Source organism: Anguilla rostrata, chromosome 1 (assembly GCF_018555375.3).
Source record: "Anguilla rostrata isolate EN2019 chromosome 1, ASM1855537v3, whole genome shotgun sequence".
NCBI lineage: Eukaryota > Metazoa > Chordata > Actinopteri > Anguilliformes > Anguillidae > Anguilla > Anguilla rostrata.
In genome coordinates, this window is record NC_057933.1 from 40,526,905 (window position 1) to 40,554,895 (window position 27,991).

The following is a 27,991-nucleotide window of genomic DNA, read 5'->3' on the forward strand; positions in this document are numbered from 1 at the left end:
TGCTACAATCTCCAAACCTATAATGTACAAATCTAGCCCTTTGATTTTTTGAATCCTTGAATGCCAGTGGCAGATGACCATGTATGTGTCATAACATATGTATCTTTAGGTTGCAGCAGACCAACTTTGAGAGAGGAATATTGAAAGCAGGTTTTTTTATGCGGCAGTTGCACTATTGTCACCGTAACAGTCAGCACCCACAAAGACCTTGCCTGTGTGGGCTGTTACTCAGGTAAAGGCTTTGTTTGTCCTTGAATGCCCCTGCTAACTCAGTCAGCTAAGGAAACTAGGACTGTCTTTAATAAAGACTATCAATAAAGAGTTACCCAGGAGACTGGGTTAATGTTCACTCCTTAGCCAAAGAACTCAGCAGCTGAAGCAGGTTGTCCAGCCCCCAGAGGTAGCCATCCTCACGGTTTCCCTCCTGCCAGGGCACCAGGTGGTTCAGGGTCTGTCCCTCAGGAAGGGCGGTGGTCTTGCCAAAGTCGATCAGCCACATCTCAGCCTTCTCAGTTTGGTCATGGATGAAGAGGAGTGAACTCCCAATAACCTAAGTTATATCAGGAACAGAAGACCATTGTGCATTATGCAAACCGCATACTGAAAACTTTTTATTATCAGGGCTTGAAATTAATACCCGCCACCTGCCAAATGCAGGTAGAATTTGGCAGAGGAGTAAAGCTCATTCACTCTTACAAGCCACTTTGGTGGGCGACCTTCTGGCAGCATTTTCTATGAAAAAAATAGTGAAATAGTTTGAAATAGTTAAGTCAATTTGTGGTGACACTACATGAGCTACAACTCCCAAGAGCACTGGGTGCGCACCATGTGCTCATCCCATTAGCCATCCAATTCAACTTCATGCTCTTGCTTCCACAGTGGGAGAAGGCCACAGTTCAGTACAGTATACAGTTCATTGGAGAAGGAGAACATGGCCGGGTGTAAGTGCACCGTCTGCGTTCCCCGCACCGTCAGTGACCCACCATTTCCGGTTCTTTTGCAATTGCAATATATCTACTACTCATTGGATACAATGCTGTCACATGATTGCGTACTTTGAAAGTTTTCCACTTGCAGTAGCCCCACTAGCATGTGAGCTAGTGGCTAAGATGGCTACCAAACTACCTAGTTAGCAGTTGTGAATTACACCGACAGCGGACGTGAGTGAGTGGGTACACATAAACCTAGCGATTTTGCATTAAACCTCAAAAGCAAGCTAGAAGCTGGAATAAGTTATTAGTTACCTTGCCATCTAGCTAAAGTTCCTACTTGGCTAGTTCAGCATCTGTTCAGCTTTAGCAGTGCTATAATGAATTTAGCCAGCAGACTAGTAAGGGCAATAAAATATGAGAATAAGTACACAATCATGTGACAGTGTTGTATCCAATAAGGAGTCGACCAGTAGTGGTGCCAGGATTTCAATTTTGGATCGGCCAAAGTAATTTTGGCTGGGCCCGTTCAATTGCAGAAATTAGGTTTTCACAGCCCATGTCTTTAATTTAATTCATTTACAGTAAGTGTTATTGCTCTGTCATGCCAAATATGCACCATTTGCCATTGTATTTCTTATGTCACAAACAGCTTATTAGCATTGTAAACCATTGACACTTTCAATTGTGTTCATCCTCAAGGAATGAATTAAAGGAAAAATAGGGTTGTTCCCTCTTGAGAAGGAGCAGCGAGTTCCATTTTCTATGAAGAACTAAGCAGAACTAATCTACTGGAAGAAAGTTACCCCTACATTAGGGGTGGTGCCGAATACAAATAACATATTTGGCAACACTCGAATAATGCATTCTGCCCAAATATTTTCTCCTCCCAAATTTGGCCAATATTATTTGCAGAGTCATATCATGTCTCCATGTCTACACAATTGCTCAGAAGTCAGACTGAGAGTTTCTACCAGATAGGCACAACACACGCTGAGAGACATGGAAACAGTGCGAGGTTTCCCTGTAAGGCACTAGATAGACAGAACGATACACATTCAGTCTATTTAACAGCATACTATGCAGGATTTTGACCTCGGAAATATTATAACATGTACTAAGGCATATCTACGATGCACTGGCAATCTCTCTCTTTTGTGCATTCACCAAATTCAAATGCCTTTATCTGTATTTATTATTCTAAAATGTGTTAGAGACGTTTCTGGGCGTAGTGCACCTTTCTGTGTGGGGTGGGGTGGGTGTAGCTACAGAGCCGGTGGTTTGGGATAAGATTTCAATAGAGTGTTTGTTGATATAGCTAACTAGCCACCGTAATGGCATAGATACAGCAAAGCAAAAAGACGAGCAGACAGGGCTTGTTCAAGAACTAGTGTTACTGTAATGTTGGAATTTCTTTTCCTCAGTGGCATCAGCTGAATTTCACCAAGGGGATGAAAAGCGATGCAGAGCTGGCTTGTTTTCTAGATAGCAAGTAACATTACCTCTATCTATGCAGCTAGAGTTGCCAGACATCTAGGTTTTGTACAGTTTGTGGGCCTGACCAAACAATGTAGCTAAATGTCCGGTCCAAGTAATTGATGGGACAAATTTACCAGTAGTTTCTGATGCATTTTTGTGACTGTGACTCTGTGGAGTACTCAGGGGTGTGTGAAATTGAAGACGGAGGAGGAGACTTCTTTAATTGTAAACACAAACTAAAAAATCCTGCACAGTACGCCTTTAACTACCCCTCCACCTCCCTCCCACCCCTCCACCTCATACTTCCAATATTTTTTAAAATTGTAATTAAAGCCAAAGGCAGTTATCTTAAAGAAAGTCATGTCTAAGATTATTTTTAACTAAAACTCGTCTTTTTGTGGTATTGCAGGTTATTAAAAAATAATGTTTGTACTTTGGTTTGTCATTCAATAACTGTGCATAAATTAACTGAATAATTTTGTACCTAAAGTTTTTTTTTTTAAACCACAGGTGGCATCTGTACTGTATGTAAACAGTCACTTCGACACAGGTTTTAACCAGGATCCTCCTCCTTACCTCATGTTTCTTGAAGAATTCTGAAGCCTCCAGCGTCTTGCGTATCTCCTCCAGCTTCTTAAGATAGATTTTCTGCGTGCAACAGAGAGAGCAGCTTTATCACATGGTAACATGTTAAATGTGATCAACAAGAACAGAGTTTGTGTGAGTCCAAAAGGGATAAATTCAGAGAATAATGTGGTTTGTAGTGAGGCTGATTTTCAAGTCATATGTGAGGCCCTGTATGAGCGCAAGCCCTGTCTCCTGCCATTGCATCATCTGAGCTGTGATCCTTATCTGTTACCCTTTGCATTCTCACTGTCTGAATAAAGCAAAAAATATGAAATATTCATATTTTATATAAGTGTACTCTATTAAAGTTAATCTTACATTGAACATTTTGCTGTACATGTTTAACAGCACACTCACTACTTGAAAGCTCCCCAGAATATTAAAAGTTTCTATGTCAAACCAAGGCTAAGGTCAAATATACTTCAACTCTTTTGATGCCATTAAAATTTGAATACTTCACATCTTCAATGAAACATATTACTAAAAAAACATAAGATCAAATGAGAAAAATACCATCACCAATATTAGTGGAAATAAATGTTTGTCAGTTACATTATTTGATCTGTTACAGTGCTCATCAATTCATTCTGGATATATGTCTGTAAAGAACATCTCCCTTAAAGGGAGGGGCCAGCCATATGGGCACCAGGAGACTATGGATGGCCCCTGTCATTTGGGGACAGGCAAACTGATAAGAACTCTGGCTTACAAGGTAAGACAGGCTCAGCACAACCAGTCACTTACAATAATGTTTCTGTTCCCCGCCACAAAGTCAGTGAAAACCTGGATGACCTCCTCCTTCGAGCGGGTTTTCTTGAAGTCTGTGCTGCATGTCCCATCTGGTCTCTAGGAAAACACCACATTTTTGGACAATTTAGTCAACTATTGCACCATCCATTTTCAGTTGCTGTGCAGTTACTGTAAACGCCACACCCTGGGTTTGTATCAATAATGACCATGACCATGTCCTCCTGCTTTCACAGTACCACTGAGCTCTGTGAGGAACAGCTGTCAGGACACGTACAACATAAGATTCTATAGATCCACCAGATTCTCAGCTCCTGCATTCCTTACACGATCTAAGCATTTTACCTACAGGATGTTCCAGTTGGTAACAAAAATTGTGGTGCTATATTACTGTACAGAGTATCTATAGACACCATATAGGTCACATCCATGGTAAATTTCCAATTGTCAGATGCATAAAATTGGAATGTTTTAGGTTCAACGGTAGAGAAAGATGAGGGGCAACTGTGTGGCGCTATCCTTTGGGTGGCCAAGTCTGGATCCCCATTAAAATTCCCCCACTTGCTCAGCGGTTCAATTCCCCATCACAGCACTTTCTGTACTGTAGTTCCCATCTCTCGCTATAGCCCTCTCGTATTAACATAAAAAGTGAGTAAGATGAATGGACTGTCAGTTCTATTAAAAATAGATTACCTTGTTTGTCTTAAAGATTACTTTGTTTGTTGAAGGCAAGTCCCCTGTTTGTCTTAAATATTGTCATAAGGATCCAGTTCCTAACCCAGTCACTGAGCCTGCCTCCCACTGATCTAAAGGCCTGGGCCTACCCAGATCTTACCTTTACGCCCTCAATGCGGAACCCCAGAGTGTGGGTGGAGCTCAGGGTTTCCCTCCACTGCATGTAGCGTGGCTTAGTGACAGCACGCAGCTGGTGTTCCTCCGGGGTGGGGGCTTGGCTGTCCACCTCCAGCATCTTGTCGTACATGTCCTTCCGCAGCTTTGGCCTCTCCCTGGCACGAACCAGCTCCTCCTCGAGGTATGTCCTGCAGGGGGCAGTGTGGGCAAAAGATGAAGATGAGGACCAGAGCATTAAAAGAAGATTATGGGGACATAATATCAGACTGCAGAGACAAATAGACCTGATTCTGTTCAATCTGTAGTCTTAACCCTCCTATTATGTTTGGAGTCAATTTGACCCCATTCAATGTTTACTGTCTCTAAAAATATGGTTACAATACTTTTTTCAGCTAGATATTTCATGACTTTTCCTAACTTTATGGGGAAAACATGGTAACCATGAAATTAACTGAAAAAATTATTTTCAATGTCCGGTACACATGTTGTACGCATCAGTTTTGTTGGGGTCATTTTGACCCCAAGCTCTATTGTTATATAAAACCATCATTTTGATCTTGTTTTTGTTGTGTTGGCTGAGGGCACTTTCACATTAATTTGTGTGTGTGTGTGTGTGAGAGAGAAAGAGAGAGAGAGGGAGAGAGACAGAGCATGCGTGTCTGTGTGTGTGTGTGTGTGTGAGGAGAAAACATAGTTCCCACGAGATCTCTGATCATTCTCGCAACATGGGGGTGGGGGAAAACTTATAATAAGAGCTGCACACACAGCCCTCTAAACCATTTCTCTTTGCAAGTGTGCCTCAACTAAAGATTTTGAAAATGACCACCAGAGAGAGGCGTATAATTTCTGCGACTGAGGTTCTGTCACAGATCTTGGAGGGTGAAAGTGATTTAGATGAGGATATGTCTGAGACTGAGGATAATGTTGAGGAGGACCCTGGTCATGTGGCATCCTCCTCTGATGATGAGAATGAAGCCTTTGAGATACCACATTCTGACCCTCCTGTTGTTTCTCAACCACCAATAAACCGTCCTGTCATCTCTCAACCACCAAGAAACCCTCCTGTCATCTCTCAACCACCAAGAAACCTTCCTGTCACCTCTCAACCACCAATAAACCCTCATGTCGTCTCTCAACCACCAAGAAACCACCCTGTCATCTCTCAACCACCAATAACTGATATGTTCACTTCCAAAAATGGAAAGCTACTATGGTCCGGATCCCCAGTTGAAAGACAGGGTAGACTTAGTGCTGCTAATGTCATCAAAATGGTTCCAGGCCCCACCAGATATGCTAGCAGTCATGTACTAGACATAAAGTCTGCATTTGAACTCTTCATAACACCATTTACCTTCTGATAAATCTGTCCATCACTCAGAAGTCCTATGTCCAAGTTTTTGCATCTTGTTGGTATTCCCAAGAGTAACTCTATATCCATCCTGACCCCATGTAAGTGAATGCCCATTCAAACATAGCCTGGAAATACACCTCTACAGTTCTTAGACCACTACAATTCATAGGAGCCTTGGGATCAGAGGTGTCACTAGGGGGGTGCAGGGGGTGCGGGCTGCACCGGACGACACCATCAGAGTGGGGTGACACCGAAATGACTGGCAATAAATTTTTTGTGCAGTGTTTTGTGTTGCGACATGTTGTGTTGAGTTGAAACATCTCATTTTTCCGATGCAGTTTACTGCCTATTGATTTAATTAGCGGTATTAATTTGACTTGAAGCGCTTTGTCGTTTGAGTGCATAAAACGCAATTCCTTGGAGTCATTTCCCATGATGGTCTTCTAATTTGCTTTGGACAGAAACATTGCCAAATTAACAATTGCAATGTACATGATTAAAGCAGACAGCTATGATTGTTCCTGCTCGATCTGTATAACTTTTCTGGTTCTGGAAAATTTTTCTGGACTGCATACCATTAAGGCTGCAACCTGGAGCTTGTTTCAAGATGTATGTATCATTTAAGACTTGGGTTTCCATTCATGTCTGTATTTCTCAAAGCGAGTGCATTAAGCTGGTGAGAGAAACAGGCTGCTCGCCAATCATTTTATCTGCCCTGCTTCACAAAAAAAAGGCCAAGCAACTACATATGTGTTTTCACTTTCATTCTGAGTCACTATGTGTCGAAGAAGGAGGCACTCTGTCAGATACAATGTGTGTGTCTGTGTGTGTGTATGTGTGTGTGTATGTCCAATTGTGTGCCAGCTATCAGTAATATAAAGTCCCTCCCTCTGGAGGTGTGTCAAACACCCACTGAGGGTGATCATGAGGCTTGTGAAAGAGCAGGTGTCAGACCATGATAAAAAAACAGGAGATCCTGTGGCTCTCAGACAGATCGTCACTCAGCCTTTTCTACACTCTTATCTCTTGTTCTCATTTCCTCCGCGGCTGTCATACGCTGTCCTCTGTTGTTTCCAAATCGCTTTGATCAAGGACTGTGAATGACAGGCTATCAGTTGACAAAGATTCATTATGGTATGACAAGTTCTCTAAAACAAAATACTCGACTGAAAATACTCTCCCAAAACCATTCTGCTTCTAAATAGTAAACTAAATAGCAGCCCTTCCCTCCTAGTGTTTCCACAGAATTACTCGGGTTGAAATGGTGGGTTGTATTTGGAACACCGTTCAGGCCGTTCAGTCCCAGCATGCTCTCCACCCTGTTGCGTACCTCACGCCCATCTTGCAGTCCATCACGCTGGGCCCGTCAAAGCTCCCCAGCAGATCTGTCAGCTGCAGGAAGCGCTCTCCGTCTCTCTCCACCACCCCGAGGTACCCCGGAACAAAGGGCTGCAGTGCATCGCCCCTCAAACGCTCAAAGCAGAGCTTCTCGTTCTCTGACAGCTTTTTCAGGATCGTGCCCTCTTCACCGGCCTTGAAGCTCCCTGTAACACAAACCTGCACATTCAGGCGCAGCAGCAACCAAGGCTAGCCATGAAGCTCCTGCCCACACCCAGGGAAAGACAGACTGGCTGTGTGTGTGGTGAGCAATGTTTCTCCAGAGAAGGAAACTGTGCTGCTGGAGCCAGGCATTTACTAATAGAAAGAAATAGAGCGTTGTTCATTCAAAATACAGTATGTGACATCTGTGTTCATTCTAAATATTTGATTTCTGTCCCTTGAAATCATTTAGGGTCACCTGTCTGAAGAAACAATTCAATATTGTTCATGGTCCAACATAATTCATAACATAACCAGTATTCATAGTTTGGCTCAGCTCAATCTCACTTGTAAAAAAAATGTACATTCAGAAAAAACTTAAATGCAAGAACACCTGCAAGCTCAGTTAAAAAAGTCTGAACTTTTCCAAAGGCATTATAGGCATTAACATTCTAACACAAAGCATTATTGGGACATGAGTGTTCACTATTAGCCAGTTCAGATTACATAGAGATCCGTCAATCTGCATTGTACATGTGTGAACTAGTGCCTATGCGCAAGCAGACAGTGAGGCTCCAGTACTACTGTTGGGAAACCCTACAGTAGAGCATGTGGGTTTACACCTATTGGGGAAAGGTTCATTTGTAGTTTGTGTGGTTTTGCAACATAAGGCAGGAGAGATCAGCTCCAGTACTACAAAAGCAGCAAAACATTTGTATAGGTGAGTGGGAAGAGTGTGAGTGGGTGTGGTGACATGCAGCTCATGTTGCTAACTGGTTTAGGAACAGCTGTACAGGGTCAGATTGATGCAGAGGACCTAGGTCCTTTATGTCAGCTTCCTCAGGTAAGACTGTATCTCCAGGCTAATTGGGAGGTTCTGATTCGGGGATCAGGTCTTTTCAAAACTTTACCTTTGTGTCCAGCGAGCTGGACCCAGGAGAGGCGCCTGCGCTGTGAGGGGACAAAGGGCCAGTTGACGAAGGTCTTGAGCTTCCACCAGGGCCGCACCTGTAGGGGGAAGCGCAAACGCGGCCATTATGTCTGAGCAGCAGGAGTGTGTTCTTGAGCGAATCCTCCAAGCCTCACACCTGTTTCCTTTGAGTGCGGAAAAACAGCTCAGCGCACACTGTGCAGTCACACATGAGCACTTTATTAGCTGCCCTCAGCACTTGGGTACATTGCCACATTGGGTGGCCCCCCTGTGCTGCGGTGCTGTGGAGGCGTTGCCAGCTGCACCTGCGCGGGTGAAGCCTCAGTCTGCTTAACACTTTCTGCGCATGAATGCATGATCTCTGTGGTATGTGTGAAAGCACCACACGGAAACTGAGAATAAAGTCAGACACTGTGGTGCGAGAAATGGACACTCACTATAGCAAATCCATAAAGACCTCTGTTTAAACTTTGCAATAGCACTAATATCCACAGTACCCACACACACCCACAAAACCATGACTGACTGATCCAAATACAGGTCTGATGGATGACAATATGAGTGGATGAACATTGCGTAGCTGAAAATGTGGTGACAGAGAGAAGACAGATTTAGAGTACATTTAGAGTACACAGGAAACACAGGCTGGTTTAACAGAAATGATTGCACCTAAAATACCCAAGCAGGCTTGATAATGCTTATAACAGGACAGTAAGTTGCCCTGAAATTAAACTTTGGTCTCACGGTCAGCTATAATGGCTTTAAAGTCCCATAGAGTAAGTTAAAATCCTGTTATTTGTATTCATTTATTTTCATTTGCAACATGAAGTCCATAGGTCCATAGGTTCCATAGGTGCAATGACCTTGGCCAATTCAGAATGAGTGTCTTCTATTGTGCGCTGAAACGGGGCATACACCAGTGAGTGAAATGTGGCCTTCCCTGGGACATACTAGTAAACTATAAAACTCCCAGTTCATTTGGCACTGGCAGTGTCAGTATTCAGTTCTGAATGACAGGTCACATGACTACACTAACTACCATTGCTTAGTTTGATACATTATCCAAGTGCCCCTTAAACAAACATCAATATCTGCCAACTCCAAATGTAAAAAAGTTCGAGATATTTCAAATTTAAACTATTTGTATATATGTATGAAATCCATGTTAGCCATTGGTTGAGTGAGACACGCCAGCCTCTCACTGCATTCAGTTTCTGAACCCGCATAATGGATTAATAATCATTTCTACACAGGGATTTCTGTATTGCATCCCCATTACTATGTGTGCATAATGACTTAGCGCTGAGTAAATGGCCTTTTAGATAGTTCCACAGCAATTTCCAATAAGCGTTTTCAAAGCAACCCAGGGAGCCTTTTTAACTGCTTCGACAAGAGGCAGTATTGCTTACTCATCCACAGTGAGATACTTTTTAATGACTTATTCCCTGAGGGCTTGCTCTCAGATGAATCAAAATGTCTGGAAACTCCCAGCTTAATCTACATCGTTATGTCAATAATGGACTGTTTACTCTCAAGTGACAAAATTCCATTTCTTCACCCCAGCTAAAAAAGAGAGATGCTCGTCATCATTACATTATGTTACATTCATTAGGGAGACACTCTTACACAGAGCGAACAGTTTACTAAATAAGTGTTTCCACATTAGTTACATAAGCAACAGCAATGCCAGGCAACGCTCATAGACCAGAGACAGAGTGCTTGCAGCATCATTAAATCGCTAATGGAAGCTAACGACCCCAACTCAGAACTATGGCACACTTGTAAATACAGTACCTACAATAACATCCTGTAATGTGGTCCTACTATGGCCATAATGATCACTGAATTAATTAAATAGCAAGTGTTAGGGGGTGGAGATTGGAGAGATGGGAGAAAAAAATCATTACAGGTGATGATTCCTCAAGTGTAATTAGCTCTTAATTGTTCTGCAGCCTGAATTAGCCATTACAATGATTTGCCCCCAAAGGTACAGCAATTTTGCCAGAAATGCGTATGACAATAAATAAAAATCCAGGACTCAGTTTTTAAGCATTCAAAACAGCTCTTACAAAATTAATGTTTGAGTTCTCAGGAAACGTGTTAAATTAATAGACAGATGAGACACTGCTGGAAATCCTGGCAACACACTGTTGCCAATGGAAACTGGAAAACTAAAGCAAATGTTGAAATCAACCTGTATTGTATTTTATTGCATTCAATTCTATTTTGACAATGCTAACGCTATGGTTGGTTAAGCATAATTCTATAGGGAGACAAGCTGGATGGAATGGAAGGTGTGTTGAAATTCCAAGTAGCCATGTACATGCTGAGACATGGTAACTCTATTGTAAACAGGGCTGGTTTATCATGTCATATTACCTGAAAGTGAGTTGAGGGTGTGACTGCATTATGATCACTAATCGCTTCCTCTTTTAAAAAAACAGCATTTGGATTTGGGGAAATGCACATTTGGCAGAATAACAGAAGAACTTCTCCCATGCAGACACAGCAGTTCTCAAAGGTCCTGACTGAAGCATGTAGCCTTTTTTGTGTAGCTGGGTATAAATAAAGACATAAACACATTTCTTATAACAGCAACTAAAACTAGCATGGACAGGGTACTAACTAAAATAAGCATGCATAAGGTACTAAAAAGTATTGGAAGATTTCTAGGTGAATTCTTGGTACAAAGCCAATATTGGCAATCCCACTGTACTGCATATTTGATTATCTAAATCCAACATTGCCATAATATGGAATGATGGGAAATGTACATCATTCTGCAAATACTATGTGGAAGCAATCTTACTTAAGTACCAGGAACCTCTAAAACAAACACATTTTAACAGGTTTACTTTCACACAAAAAAAAGTAACATTCACATCGGGGGGTTTACTCAAATGCTGACACCTCAGACAGTTGTGTTTACTGTCAAACACAACCGTGGTATGTATTTGAGTCAGCTGGTTCAGTCAAATACTGACACAGATTATAATTTTAACAGTTTATTAAACCTTGTTTGACATATTATATTAATTGGGAAAATATGTATTGTGTCATTTATGGTTGATTTTGAGGCAATCACATTCTGAAACTCCAGTTGTTATTTAGTTCATGAAAAGTATATATAATATGTCAAAGTTATTAACTACTGAACACCAACAGATAACCAGGCCTTCCATATACAATTCAAACTAGCAGCACTGATAGTCTACACCGGACACCGTTGTTGGCATAACAACAGGGGGCTCTATCATTAATATTTTAGACAATTAATTGAGTACTACTCAAGACTTTTAAAGCCTTAAGACTTCCAAAATTAAACAGCTACAGTACTATTGCCCGGAAGGAGAATTTGCAGGCTTTTTAGTGACAAAAATGAAGCACCAGTCAAACAGGATGCAGTGAGGACTGCACACTTTCAAACTGCACATACTGTACACACTGACTCATTCCATTACATTTCACCCCTGATATTCCTAATGATTGCATTACATGTATGAAAATAACAGGCAAAAATATATGCTATACTAATACAGTATTTGGTAAATACTACATAAAAAAGATGCATCTTAACGACATGGCCAACATAGCATTGTATTTTTTAGATTAGAAATATTCCTTGCTAGTGGTCAAATATCACTTGCATAACCTTTCTCAGTAATCTAGAAAACTTACCCCTCAGTATGGCCTATAAAGTGTCTGTGTGCATGCACGCATGCACATGCACATGCACACAGACACACACACACACACACACACACGCTCGCACGTACATACACACACACACACACATGCTCGCACGCACGCACACACACGCATGCAGATAAGAAGCCCAGTCCCATCCACCCACATAAGTGCATTATCACACTTTCCCACACAGTTTGTCTAAATTCTGTCCTTGTCCTCATAGTTAACTCTTCGCTTAACTTTGAAATGCTGTATTAAGGTACAGACAAAATTGTTTCTTGTATACCAATGAAACAGAAAATCCATGAGTAAGTGTGTTGATTCATGGATTTTCTGTTACATCACTACACAAGAAAAAATTGTAAGTGCCTCAATATAGAATTTACTGGATCCATGCATATTTAAAAAATAAATGGAAAGCTGCCAATTTCTATGTGGACATGGACCTACATTGCCCCTCTGTGCTGCCTTCAAAGGAAAGTGCTAGTGATACCCTGCAAGTCTTATAAAGTGCAAATGATGTTAGCTGATGATTAGCTGGTCTTAGCCGGTGCTAGTTGCATTAGCTGGTGATTGACTCTTAGCAAGATTGAAGGAAATTAGCTGGTGATGCATACTGGTCTTAACCAGTACAGATGGCATTAGCTGATCTTAGCCAATACAGATGGTAGTAATTGGTGACTGGCTGGTCTTAATAAGTACACATGCTTTTAGCTGTCCTTAACCAGTGAAAAAATCATTTACTAGAGATTAGCTAGTTTTAGCCTGTGCCAACGGGATAAACTGGTGATTAGCTATTCTAAGCCTGTTCAGATGGTATTAGGATAATGCAGCATATATGTGGGCATGTAGAAAAATACCACGTAGGTCTATGTGGGAATATGTTATCTATGACAGCCGGTGGAGGTGGAGTACTTTGTGCATTAATTATATGTTTTTAATTTGGCCATTTAGCCAGCTAGCTAGATGAAGTGTACTCAACCTGCAACATTTGTCAAGTGTCAACATTTCTCTTTGTATACATGTTAACTTATTTTCAGTCTGATGCTATATGATTAATATCAATAAATGTAATGTTTCTTTTCTTATATGTTTTGTCATTTGCACTGTTACTTGAACAACTTAGCTGACTTTAGCAAGTTAACTACTGTTTTATAAGTACAGCAAAATCATTAGCCTTATCTTTTTCTGATATTGTTGAGACAGGAAATCTATGTACAGTCTAGATGGAATGAAATTAGTTATTGCTGACAATACTAGCAGGCTGTTTTTAGCAAGCAAACTGTTTTCCAATGATTTATTGCTGATGTCCGGTTTCCTTATCAGGGTGAAATTTCATAGTGCAGTTATAGACTTGATAGACTTGGTACACAGATGTGATTGGTAAACATTGCATTTTTGTTCAATTGAGACCAAAAACAAAGCAAAAGAGACAGCGAACAATAAACCAACACTGAATCCCTGCTTTATTCAACATTGAATCCCGGTATTTTGCATTTAGTGTTACAAAATCAAATGTATTATCTGATATTATTTTTAGGCCACATTGCGCACCCCTAGTGCACTTTATGCAGGAGTGGTTGTTGTCTCTGTTTTGGTGTCTTAACATGCTGATGTGAGTAGCTGTGGATGGGCCCTGCCAAACAGCAGTGTTTCAACCTCCTGGTATGAAGTACTATATTGTCAGAGTAAAAAGAAATAATTTTTTTTAAATACAAAGAGCAATATTATATTTTCAAAATATACAGTGAGAGATACAGGTCTGACCCATTAAGCACTTCATAGTTTGTGTGGCTTTCACATGTAGCCCACTTTCCGAATTAGGAGATAAACAGAGGGTTCACTCAGCATTAGAAGTTTAAGAATTCTGGGTTGACTGGACAGCTTCATTCAGAGCCCTGCCTGTGAAATCAGGTCCTTCATCCAGGGTTTCTTTCACGTCAAAAGAAAACTGGTAGCTCTCAGGCTTTTACGGATGTGGCTGGGGCAGCTCAGAGGAGGGATGGGGGAAGGGTGGGGGAGGAAATCATACACTACAGACACACAGGCCAAGACGATGATTAACAGAGCAGGTCCATCTCTCAGAGTTAAAGAAGCTTTAGTGGAGTCAGGCATAGATCGATATTTCTTTTCTTTTCCCAGCTCACAGCCCTTTAGAAAGACAATGCTTTTTCAGCAGCAGATTTTATATTTCTACCTTTAAGTCTGAGCCGGTCGTCTGTATTTTTATAAAAGCTGTTCTCCCCTGAGAATAACTGAGAATAACTCCTCAAACAAAATATATAGACATTTTATGTTTAATTAGTATCTTGAAATACAAGTAATAGTCTGCATACGGTTTAAGTGCATTCGCCTCTTTGGTCTCCAGGTTGACGTTTTTCTGATCAACATAACATATCACAAGCAGAAGGACTTTGAATCACATGCTTCACTTCTACAACATACTGACATCTTCTATTCTAATGAGTCACATGTCAAAACACAAGATCCTTTACGCCTTATCTTTGACAGCACAACTATTAATGTCACAATTTGGCATTTATACATGTTGTCTAGCAAGAAATACACAATGGCAAGATCAGCCCTACAGACCATACAGGAGGAAGTGAAAACTTCACGCTGAACACAATGACCTTTAACAGTCCCACAAGCACACTGGTAAAAACAACAACAAAAAGAGATATAAAAAAAACAAAGAGGAAATGCTGAGAACAGCCTATTAAATTGCACAAGTCAATGTGGCAGATAGACATCTTTGCTGAGGCCTGGTATGGTAGTTCTTGTTCTCTTTCCTTTCAGGAGATTAACCTATTGTCTCATTGTCTTGTAGCTTGCAGCTCTCAGTTAAATATAATCTTTGATTAGTTTTGCAAAGTAGCCCTAATAATCACAAAGAGAATACAATAATTTTTGCCTAAGATTGTGGAGCCACTTAAAAAGCCTGAAACTTTACCACATTTCAGAGTGACAGCCTAAACGTATTCAACCTTTGTAAAAATATTTGTTTTCCAAGAAGATCAAAATTTATTTATTTATTTATTGCAACACTGTAGAATTTATTTTTTAGTTTTAGTCTAATAGTTTAATTATGTTGAGTGAATGTACTGAGCAATACAACTTCATAATATTTGTTTCAACAACTGCAACTTGCACAGAAATGTAAAACTTAGGATACTGTAACTTGATGAATTTGGAGGAAACATTGCGCTCAATCAACTCTTTGAGAAATACGCAAGCGGAAGGAATCTGACATCAGGCAACGTAATGGGAGAGAGCCACAAGAGGAAGGGGCAGCCTGGATTGACTGCGAAGACTACGAAAAACTCAGTCTGCCCACTGATGCCAATGCGGGAGAAGTGCAATTGTTGCTGTTGTATTTGTTTCCCATACACAATAAATCATTCCGATTGAGATCGATTCCTAATTAGCTGGATTTGTTTACAACCCATTTCAAATATTAATGATCTTACATATATTTCTTAAAAACCACTTGATTCCAATGACTGCTCTACGTCTCATGAAAAAATCTGCATATTCATTTAGCTCACTGTGTTGATTGGGTGAGTTTCCCCAGTGTGACTGGTCTGTCAGTTATAACTGTCAAATGACATGTTGTTACTTTTGATTGCAGCAATGTACTTACGAAGAACTGAAGAAGAAATAGAGATTGCACTTCTGTAGTGTCCAAGTAAGTAAACGATAGCATTTGCAAACTGTTATACCAAGTTTGAAAATAAGTTACCTTTGAATCCAGAGGCGAGCAACTGCGCTAACAGCCACCTGATGTAATCGATAGCAAATGTCCTCTTGTTTTAGGTTACTTGAAAAATTTTGTTCTTCAAGCTAACATTACCGAAGGTTTGCGCGTTCCAAACCAGTTAGGTAGGCAACCTTAGCTTGCAAAGCTTTGGATGAATTTTGTTCGACAGACATAAAGGTGGTTAACCTAGCTACCTAGTTATACCCAGAGATGGGCAGTATTTCTGTTACTTGTATTTGAAATACATATTTCAATTACTTTTGAATATTTTGTAATTTGTATTTGACAGGGCTGAAAAAAATTAAATGTAATTTGTAACAAGATACTTTAGAGTGGAGCAATTTTGTATTTTCAAAATACTCAAAATACTTTCTCCTTTTTGCTCGATTTAACACAACCCTCCCATCTTCAGCTCCGGTTGAGAGAATTTTCAGGAATGATATTCCATTCGCACAGGAGGCGGTTAACACCAGAAATATTTGAAAAGTTAGTTGTTCTTAAAGGCAACTAAATAGGCTACTAATTGAAGTGGTGTTGGGACACACTCAATGTTGTGTAGACACACACAGAGACAAGACATACACAAATGGACAAACATACACAAAGACACAGATAGACCAAGCCTCTCCTGCTGTTCGCAGGTTCAGTTAAACAGTGTTGTTACTTTGCTATGCATTGGTTTCAAAAGAAGGATGTTTTGAAAACAAGTGAAAAGGTGGAGGAAAGTGCTCATCACTGATTACCCACAGGTTTTATACTGTGCACGTTTGAATGCTAAATGACAGAAGATTAATTAAAAAATGAAGCAGGCAGTTGGTAAAAAAGCTCTGTTGAAGCATTTAATCCAAGTATTTGAACACAGCTTCTTGATATTTCTAGTGATTTCTTCATTTCAAGTCCAAGAAGAAAGGTTGAACAGTAAAGTGAAATCTGTCTGGCATTTTGGGGATATACTGTGTGAAAATGGTGCTCGTGTGCTTGTGTGCAAGCGTGGATATGTATAAAAAATATGTACATACACAGCAAAGGCATATGCATATACAGTAGCATTCTACTTCCTGTTCTTCCTTCCTGTATGGTTCAAACTCTTACCAGGGCCTTGTGTACATTATAAAAACCTGAATGTTCTGCCATTTTTAACAAATTCAAAATACCCAATGTTACAAATGTATTTTCATGTATTTTGAAAATACAAAAAACATGTATTTTATCTTGATACATTTTCTGGCTCCAGTATTTTGTATTTTATTTTGATACATTTAGTTGAGGGGTATTTTGTATTTTGTAACAAGATACATTTTGATATATCTTTGCCTATCTCTGGTTATACCCACTAATGGTATTTTACATGTTGTGATGTGACGCTACAGATTAAATGCCTCTTCTATATAGGATATCAATTTCACTGTAAACTTAATTAGTTTCCTTGTTACTTTGGCTCAATTACACCAGCCCGTTTCGGTTAAGATTTTAGACATCTGCATTGAATATCCACTTCTAGATATATTTGCTCTTTCTTCTTTCAAACAGGTCAATACCAGTGTGATTACCCCATTCAACCATGGCCGCAGGCCAGTCAGCCTGTTGGAAAATATTACCCAAGCACCACACTGCAAAGTGGAGCAGAACTGCTGAAGTAAAACTGAGGCAATAATGATGCAAATCCAATTTTAGCAGCTGTTTGTGTAACTCCATTACGTAAAAGGATACCAGGCATCACACGCTTCTTCATTACACTTTGAGTAGGCACATTTAGGACCACTACAAATAATTCTAAAGATAAAAGCCAAATTGTAATTGTATCACAGGAACCATTCAGATATTATTTTAAGGCACAGATATAAAATAAGAAAAACAATAGTACTACTCCTTGTTATTAATACCTGGGACGCTGCTTGTAAATTATTGGAATTATGAACAGGGATTTATAACTCACTACGGAAAGGCAACTTCTCTCATCTGTACTAATCCTCCTTGATCTCTCTGCAGCTTTTGACCCAGTTGACCATCAGCTCCTGCTGTCTTCACTAACTACTGCAGAACAGCTTGATTCACCGGTTCCAGGTTGTATGGGGTGGGGGGTACAGTTTTCAGGATCTCATAATCGCTCAAAAGGCGTACCTCAGGGTTTGGTCCTTAGCCCTCTATTCTTGTCTCTCTATACCAAGTCTCTAGGTACAGTATGTCATCAACTTGCATGGTCTATCATTGCTATGCTGATGGAACACAACTCTGTCACCAGCCCCCCATCCAATACAGTAATTTCAGTTAGCCTATAAGCCTACACTCACCACAGATGAATCAGAGTGTCACCCTCTTCAAATGCTAGGAATCTCTGAGTCGTACTGAACAACAAACTGTCCCTCTCCAAAAACATCATGGTAGTGTGTCAGGCGTGCAGATTTTTCCTGTACAAAATCTGGAGAATCTGTCCTTTCCTCACAACTTCACAACCTACTCAAATGCAAATTTCCCATCTGGACTAGCTGCCTGCCACCCCCCTCCCCCCAACTCCTCTATCAGACTTCTGCAGCCCACCCAGAATGCAGCTGTCCGCCTGATCTACAGCATCTCCAGGCTCAGCCAGGTCACTCCTCTTTTCATCTCCCTCCCCCTAACTATATCTGTTTACATCAGATTCAGAGATCCTAGGCACCAACAAGACACCCCCCCCCCACCCTGGTGTGCCTGCATATCTGCCTGTACTGGCCCCCATGGTGGAGGAAGAAGACTCCCGCTACAGTCAGGACAGGAGAAACCCTGCCCATCTTCCAACTCAGACAGACAACTCTTCAGATTCAGTGACATTTTATATAGATATTCTTTCTTTATTTCTTTGGATTTCCTTTCGGGATAATATTATAGCACGGTGTAGCAGTGGGTAGCACTGTCACTTCACAGCAAGAAGGTCTTAGGTTTGAATCTGGCCCAGGCCTTTCTGTGTGGAGTTTGTATGTTCTCGCCCAATGCATGCTGGGATAGGCTCCAGCACCCCCATGACCCTGCCCAGAATAAGCGGGTATAGACAATGTTTTTTGTTTACAATACACTGATGTTTTCCAGTTCTGGATAAGAGCATCTGCTAAATTAGTGTACTGTAATCTACTGGATACAAATTTACCATGTTAAAATATTTTTTTTGTAACCACCTAAATCTAAAAACAAGAAAAAAAAATGGACAAATAACTTTTTTAATTAGCATAAACAATTCTCCAACATAAATTTGAACTCAGACTTTATTTCTCATGCTGCTGAATAACATCATGGGTCTATCTGGATACAGCTGTGTAATTCATTGGACAATTTCAGGGTTGAAGTGAATGATTTATGTCATGCCCTACATGTCAAGTACTATGTGACCCCTTTGCTGCAGCCATCATCATGCTGATGATGGCCAGCACATAAACGTTATGGGATTTATACTTACTTACTTACAATACTTACTCTTAGCTATACTTTAATATATAGCTAAGAGAAATGTGTTCTTTGTCGAACAACTGGTATACTTTATATTTTTTTAACTGTAAATACACAACCCATTGTGGCAAGCAAACACAGTGGATGCATATCTTGCATCACATCCCTTATTATATCAACGACATGCATGTGAAAGGAGATCTGAGAGAGAAGTGAAGCCCTGTTTCCTTTATCTGCAGCATGCTGAGCCATTTCAGAAATTTTTGTCTCACTGTTTGGAAGCTGTTTTTGCTTTTCAGGCGTGAGGTTTCCACGGAGACCCATAAATGAGAATTAGGTGAGTGGGAGTCTGTGGGCGTAAGGAAGTGCTGGGGAGGGGTCAGTGGGGCACAGAAAGCACAGGCTATGTCAGCAGCAGGTGTTCTTCGTCCAATCAAATGGAATTATCGGTGCAACCCCCTCCTCCTCCTATGCCTCCTCCTCCTACGCCTCTATTTCCCTTATAGCAAAAAACTGAATCAGAGTGCAGAGCAGAACAAGTTAAAAAGAAGTAGAATTTAGCTAATGCACAAATGTGTTCTGTCCTGTTCAGATATACTGTAACAGACTTGGCTCGGTGTCTGCAGTGTGACTAGTCCTGCTCAGACACTGGATAGCCATGTGTGGACATGTCTCATGGTGCTGAATCCTGACCAGGCCAGTGCCTAAGACGTGCAACCCTACAGGGTAGAATATGATTGGTATTAGCATCACCCAAGAAACTAATATCTTCAATCTCACACACCAGCACATTCTCAGGTTGACTACAAGCAGCTTCTCTACTTACAATCTGCCTGCACCAACTGCACATCAAATGCACTCCTCTGACACAGTGACTGCAGCTCTGCAGCTGGACTGTGGAGTGGATAGTAGCAGCATCTGGTAGCAGACCCATTGAAGAAGAGCTTGCCTATGCTCTCTGAATTTAATTAAAGAGGAGTCGTGACAAGAAGAGCCAAAACAATTCATATTTTGGCATTCCAAATTATAAGAAAAAGAAAATAAGGAGAAATAGTAGTTAAAATACATAAAAGACAAACACACCAAATACACTGAGCTGCCTCATAGATATCGTGTTTCAGTGACAAGGTGACAGCTTTAGTGAATCATTTCTCAAGACAACAGATGAGGCAGAAATGGGACGGCTTCTTCGATGGGAAATCAATTCCCTGGATTCCATTTTTACAGCTCTCCTCCAGTCCATCTCTCCCAACATCTGGTACTGGTACTGGACAGCAAACTGTCCCTCACTAAGAACATAACAGAGGAATGTGGGATGTGAAGTTTCTTTTTGTACAACATGCAAATACTCCACCCCTTCCTGAAACCTATTCAATCCAGGTCATCTCCCATCTGGTCTACTGCAACTCTGTCTTGGCTGGTCTCCCTACCTTGACCATCAGACCTCTGCAGCTTGAGTACTCACATACTCATTTAACTGCAAGTGTGTAGGGTGGGGGCATTTGGATTTCCCTCCAATGTAATAACCCAAGTACATGTTCAAAACATATTCTTGTGATTTTGTGAAAAACACAATAAAAAATCAGTGGTAGTCAAGTCATGAAAAATAATAGTAATATTATTACATGAATACGCTGGCTAATTATCCAAGTTGGCAACTGTCTCACATGCTTAGTTAGGTAGTAGGGGTGTGAATCACCAGGGACCTCACAATACAATATTAGCCCGATACTTGTGTCACAATACGATACTATAGACCACCGTGGCACATCCGAGTACTTGACAGTTCAAGCCCCCTTTTAGGGGAAAACAAAGGGGAATATGTCTATCCAGACCTACATAAGTGCTCTGATACACAACAAAAAATCTCTATATAAATAAAATAAAATAAGAACAATAAAATATATCCTTTTTTTAGTATATATAATGACTACCCAGCATCGGACAGGTGAGAAAAAATGAAATTGGGCTCAATTGGTCTGGCAGTTGACTCCTCATCTCTCTAGCTAGTGAAATAAACATCAACATGTTTCTTTGCCTCTGAAATGTCGGTGAGGTACTGAGAGCCAGAAGTAGTTATTTCTTAAACACGACATTTATTTGCTACATATTGCAATTTTTAGAGTGCAGAGCAGATCGCACAAACAAGCCAGTTTTCATTAGCATGTCTATGGAGTTTTTCATTGTTGTTACATTAAGCTAATCAGTAGTTTAACATCAGTTAAGCTAACTGTATTTCGGTGTTTTTTTATTCCTGAAAGGAACAGATGGTGTTTGTAGATGTTTATGTTATACCAGAGGGCCACATATATAGCCTAGTTTCTATACGCTTGGATACTTACGCCCCAGACATAACTAGATGCAATGATAAAGTATACACTGTGGGTAAAATGTTTTTTAACAATAAAAAACAATAAAACAATGTTCAGGCAGTTATTTTTAAATGAATGGTTTGATATATATGCCTTCACTTACAAATTTTTGTTCTATAAAAAACCTTCCATGTAATTTGTTACGTTTTAAAGTTTCTGTTATTATAGAAGTTATCCTTAAGATTTGTGCTACATTTGTTTCCCCAGTGCTGAAAAATCTTTGACCTTACTAGCACCAGTGCAACTGGCAAAAAAATGTTATTTAACTGCCCTGCTCAGATCTCTATAATGTTATGTTGAACCATTCAGTAAATGTGTGTTATTTAACAAAATTGGCATTGTGTAGTAATGTTTTCACTAGGTCAGGTGTAGGCTATACTGTGTGAATATCACAGTTTGTATCATGCTGTTGTTGCTTACCCTGAGGCACTTCCCCCTCTACTGTTTACCTGGGGGAAACCCTGTATAGGTATAGTCCTGTTAAGGCATTAACTTTTGTTTACAATGAAATTGTTGATCTGTTCGGCTATGTTTAAGCTTATTTACTATAAATCAGCCTTCTGTGCCTTCTTGAAGATATTATACTTCTATGTTCCTGAGACTACTATCGCTATTCTCCACTGTTCTAAGTCACTCAGGATAAGAACACCTGCTATGTGATTGCAATGTAATGCATTGCTCAGATAAGTTAGTTCATAATCCTGGTTTCAGTGGTACACTACAGTGCATATCTTCGTGCCAATAGTGTCCCCATAATCCTGATAGAGATGGAGCATTGCATGAAGCAGACACTTACTTGTAGCCTCCTAAATTTTCCCACCTCTAACTTAAAGCACAAACTACTTTGCCAAAGATACAGTCATATGAAAATGCAGTAAAATTAATTTGTTCATACATTGTATATCAATATAAAGTGAACTACCCCATTGAACCTCTAGTTTCGGAGAGCCCATGTGCCAGTGATGACGTATTTACATCAGTGGTGTTTTGCTTGCGGAATGTGAAAACTAAAACACTTATAACCAGAGCAGGGGATCCATCTCAGGTGACAAAGAGGAAGTTGTTTATATAAGGCCATCAGCATCAGCAGTACCGTAATGGAAATCCTCTGATGCTCCACTTCTCCTCTCCAGCTACGCAGCCATAACGCAGTACTACCATACTGCAAGTGTTGACATGGTTTCACTTCCCTTTCCTCTTTCTCTCGTACACTTTCGTCCTGCTTGCACACCCTCTGTCTCTGGCGTTCACAAATCCAAGTTGAAAACAATTTTCTTTGCATGTCAAGGCAGATAAATATTGCCACAAACAGGGGGTTTAAAATGTCCCAGTGCATAGCACATACTCCAGATAAGGAAGATAAACACTACATCAAGGTAAAAAAAAAAAACAATCACGCATTCTTCCTATTTAACATAATGGCAGTTCAATCGCAACATAAAACTGTTTGTCCTTAAATGCCAGAATAACCTTTTAGATGTATATTTTATGGTGTTATCATTAATATGATATTTTATGCTTCATTGATCATTTATTCATTGAACATATAGGCCAATGCATGTAATCTAAACCCCTTACACCTTCTCTGTCTGTCTTCATGGGATTTAAGAGCCAAAAGTAGTATAAATTTCCAAACTTTGATTTGTTATTCCCTCCCACATTTTTCCTATTCCCCCTCTTCAATCAACCAAACCTTCCAAACTATGACCTTTTACGTTATGGCAGTTGAGATACGACCAGCCAACATCACAAAACAAACTAAGACAGAATCTTATGAGAATCCTCTCAGACATAATGCCAAAACACTCTGTGGCCATTGAACAGTGCAATATCACAGATAAAGCCCTATGCAAATAGGCTTTTCATTAACCACAGTGTAACCTGCTTTTTATATTCTCAAAAGCTTTGTTGTATTCTCTGATAGTGTGGTATCAGTATTCAAATCAAAAGCCTTACCTGATTTTCACACCATGCATTGCAAACCAGTTTTGGGCAGATTACTTGGAAGATGTAATCTGAAACGTATTGCATGTGTAGTCTTAGCATTTGGTGTGCTTGTGTGAGTGTGATTGCATGTGTGTGTACTTGGGTGTGTATACTTGGTGTGTGCATGCATGTTTGTGTGTGTCTTAAAGAAATTCAAAATATAATTGTGTATCTTTAGGAAAGTAACGGAAATCAGACTATGCTTATTTTACATAGTATCCTCAGCTGATTACAGTTACTTCACATTTGAAATTTGTTTTTGTAATCCAGATTACTTTTGACCCCTTGAACTCTGAGCTTGGTACTCTTGTTCACTATGACATATATCCTACATATATCCAGGGCTCTGGAAGCCATATGTGTACTGGTGACTGACTACAAAAGGATATGAGGTAAACTCACTAGTCTGGTTAGGTAGACAGGAACAGAAGACAGAATCTTTTGAGTACCGGAACTAGTGAAATTGGACATACAGTACAGCGGTAAACTAGTTAAGAGTAACAAATTCCTGAGGAAGAAATATTGGTAAAATAAAATACATGGTTAGACTAGAGGAGTGAGCAACTTTCTTTTCTTTTGTTGAAGGAAGTTACCTCACAAATTATTGCACAAATGATATTACTCTGTTATGCAAAGAGCACACATTGATTTGTGAACAGCTCTCACTTACAGATACACATCTGCATTTGGCAAATCCTGTGGCAGCATGACCAGCCTGCTGCATTAAATCAGTGCAATGGCTGCACTGGCTGAGGAGGACAGTTGAGTGACAGCTCTGTCATACCTGAAAAGGCCTCCATTATTCATAACCTGTATTCCAGCCAAAGGCTTTTAATGCTAATTCAAAACATCCTATATTTGGTATACAGAAGGTTCAGTAAGCCTGTGCCTTTTATCTTTGTGGGCCATATAAAGATAGACTACAGGTTCAATGTGCCTTCAAGCAAGTCCAGTTTATCTAAATCTGTTTATTGGGAAGTGAAAATGAATGTGAATTGAAATTTATTTACCACAATTAATAATTATTCCATCTGAACTTGCAGAATTGACCGTAAGCTACACTATTCTGTGTGCACACCAATTTAATTTAGCTCTTCATCTGTTTATTCCGGTTCAAATAAATATATTCCACTGTGAAAGTGTAGAGGCTCTACAACCTACTTGTAATACTCTAATGAACAATTAGCTAGTGCAACATGTTCAGGATTTGAATTTTAAACATCATCTTCTAAAAATAATCCATGTTAAATGTAAATAAAACACATTGACTCTGCTTGCACCTTTTGAGGAGCTTATTAGAGAAAACAATTATTCTGCAGCAACTGCGGCAGATGTCATTCTGTCCATCATTGCACTGAAACATGTCCTAAGATAAAGCACTGGCGCAGATCATGGTGTGAAGCCGTCAGAATGCATTCTTCTGGAAGCAGTTGAGAAAAGATTCAGCCACACTGAATCAGAGCTCCTTCACAGTTACAACAACAATAAAACAATAATGCTGTTCATAATAATAACAAAACTATCTGAATGTATTGGTAACCAACAGAGCAAATAAACAATCTTATGTTTTCTTTGTTACCCCTTGCTTTAAAAAAAAGTTTTAATTCTTTTTTTTTTTTTTTTTAACTTTGGCTATTGGAGTTGACTGATTTGGCTTAAAAACTCCGCAACCAGAATCGGCCATAAAGATTAATGATTGGTGTCTTTGCACTGTCTAACATGTCAGTCCAAAATCTCCCATAGGTGTTAAACTGGGTTAAGATCTGGTGACTGCGAAGGCCATAGCATTTGATTAACATTATTTTCATACTCATCCAACCATTCGTGACCGCTCTTGCCCTATGTGTGGATGGGGGCATTATCATCCTGGAAGACACCACTCCCATCAGTATAGAAAGGACGGAGTGTAGCACAGTGGGTAGGGAACTGGGCTTGTAACCGAAAGGTCGCAGGTTCGATTCCCAGGTAAGGACACTGCCGTTGTACCCTTGAGCAAGGTACTTAACCGGAATTGCTTCAGTATATATCCAGCTGTATAAATGGATACAATGTAAAATGCTATGTAAAAAGTTGTGTAAGTCGCTCTGGATAAGAGCGTCTGCTAAATGCCTGTAATGTAATGTAATGTAATGTAGAAATGTTTCATCATAGGATAAAGGTGATCAATCAGAATAAATTCATATTCATTTTTAGTAACCCTTCCCTCAAAGGGGACAAGTGGACCCAAATCATGCCAAACATTCAGGCCTGAACCATTCTCTTAGCGTACACCACACATGCACTCACCCACCTCTCGAGACTATGGTGAAGGATGACTCATCTGACTATATCACTTTTCCACATCTCTGTAAACCATTACCTATGATTCTTGCACCACTGAACTCTCAAATGTGTATTTGTCTTTGTAATGAAGTGTTTATGCAACCCTACAGTGTAGTTGTCGATGGCCTGTTCTTGCTGACAGTCTGATCACGTCCTGCATTGACATTCTCAGTCACCTGAAGTTGCTCTTCTGTTTTTTTCCTTACTGTACATATAGCACTAATGCACAAGCATCACAGTCATTGAATGTGTGCTTTTGACCACAATTTCCGATCCTATTTATTGATGTCCTTCCATGGATCTAAAGGCAGATGTCACTTCAGTCACTGTTGAAACACTAGCCAGTTGAGCAGTCTTTGAGAGTGAAGCCTCTGCCATCCATGCCCCAATAATGAACCCTCTTTCAAAGTCACTTAGATATTTTCTTCTTCCCATCTTGATCCAAAATCAAGGTGAACTGGGCCTGATCAGTATTTGTATACATGCCACAGAGCCTGATAGGTTGTTAATTACTTAATTGAATCATGCAAAGCATCAGAATTTGTTATGTTTCTCCTATCATTAATTCAGGATTTTCCTTTACTTTATCAACTGTGTATATACATATAGTACATTCATTTAATATTGCATGTATTAATTGAATCTTTATAAGCTACTATACCAGCTACGTAATTCAAAAAGATCATCAGAGTCAAAGTTTCAAATAAACACAATAAAAGTGGAACCCAGTGCCGTCTTGTTATAGGTAGGCTATCATTTGATGGGGAATAAGCAGTCTGCTGTTTAATTATTTGAGCATGACAAAGTGGCCTTCTTTTTCCACAGGCTGCGACCGCTCTCTTTTAACTGAATATGGCTTATTTTGAAACCATTAATTACAACCACTCCATAAGCACTGGGAGGTGTTACAGATTCGAGCAACACATCAGACGTCTTAACGGATAGTAGTAGCCGACAGAACTTACTGTGCCTGTGTCCTCCGCATGTTCTAGAGTAATTATCCCTTTACTTTTGTTCTCGTTGTCACTAAGAACGTCGTCTTCGGATTCCTCCAACACTGTGGAGGAACCTGTTGAAGAAAGCGAGGAGTTTGACAACTTTCGGCGAAGAGGACCAGTCACGTCGTTCCAGTCCTCCTCTTGCATCTCCCGGGGACACCCACCCCCTTCGGGGGTTATTGTCACCTGCGGGACACGACGTAATCTCGTATCACCCGGTTCCTCCTTAGAGTTCAGTGTAGATTCCGAGCCAGCGGAAATTACTTGGTCTGTCATAAGGGCGATCCCATTGCAAATTTCAGATGATTTGCGGTTCGATCTCCTGTCTTTTGCAAGACCTGACTGGCCGACGTCCCTTGCCCTCCGCCTTTCTTTAGGCATCTGCTTGCCAAGTGAAATTTGATGGGAACGTCTGTGGCAGCTCTCGCTTTTGTTGGGTTCAAACAACGACTTGAGCTGCACCACACTTACTCCGCTAGCTTTAGAGCCGTCAAATTCTGTGCCACTTCCAATTTCCGATCCAAGTTCATCTATCGTATCCCCGAAAATCCTTATTCTTTCGTGCTCCTCACTGCCGTGGAAAGCGCCCGCGGTAGCCCCCAAGACAACAGACTCGCTGTCTAGCTGCGCCCTGGGAACTCCCTCAGCAGATTCGAATGACTGCTGCATAGTGACGGTTTTACTGCGCACGAGGTATCTTCCGTGTTTTACGCTTTCCTTTTTTCTATCTTACCAAGTTTCTTTCGATTTGAGTTGTTACTCCGAGAACGTCAGCTAAGAGGTGCTTTGTTTTCGTCTGCTCCCTTCTCCAATCTAACACTGCTCTTTTGGACTGACCGGCGCTGATACCCATCTCGAAGTAATCACCAGGATTGTGTAAACAGCATGTTAAATCGTCTCTGACTCAGTTCTACTCAGAATTTGCAAGAGGGCAGTAACACCTACTTTGGCTGACATTTAAATGCTGTACAAGTATGTAAAGGACACCAGA

At 40.3% G+C, this 27,991-nt stretch overlaps 1 protein-coding gene across 1 annotated transcript; it reads right to left on the minus strand.

The window, feature by feature from the left end:
* Positions 1-27,874, minus strand: itpka (inositol-trisphosphate 3-kinase A). The gene is made up of 7 exons (XM_064336974.1): positions 26,968-27,874; positions 8,436-8,532; positions 7,316-7,529; positions 4,618-4,822; positions 3,780-3,881; positions 2,985-3,056; positions 1-550 (listed from the first exon to the last, which is right to left on the minus strand). The coding sequence occupies exons 1-7, from the start codon at positions 27,667-27,669 to the stop codon at positions 347-349; spliced, it is 1,596 nt and encodes a 531-aa protein (XP_064193044.1). The 5' UTR covers positions 27,670-27,874; the 3' UTR covers positions 1-346.
* Positions 27,875-27,991: the final 117 nt, after the last annotated feature.

Coding starts and splice junctions, on each gene's coding strand:
- itpka (XM_064336974.1), bottom strand. CDS start 27,669: ATGCAGCAGTCATTCGAATCTGCTGAGGGAGTTCCCAGGGCGCAGCTA. Junction 3,882..4,617: donor TCCGCATTGAGGGCGTAAAG/GTAAGATCTGGG, acceptor GTGTTTTCCTAG/AGACCAGATGGGACATGCAG. Junction 3,057..3,779: donor CGGGGAACAGAAACATTATT/GTAAGTGACTGG, acceptor TGTTGCACGCAG/AAAATCTATCTTAAGAAGCT.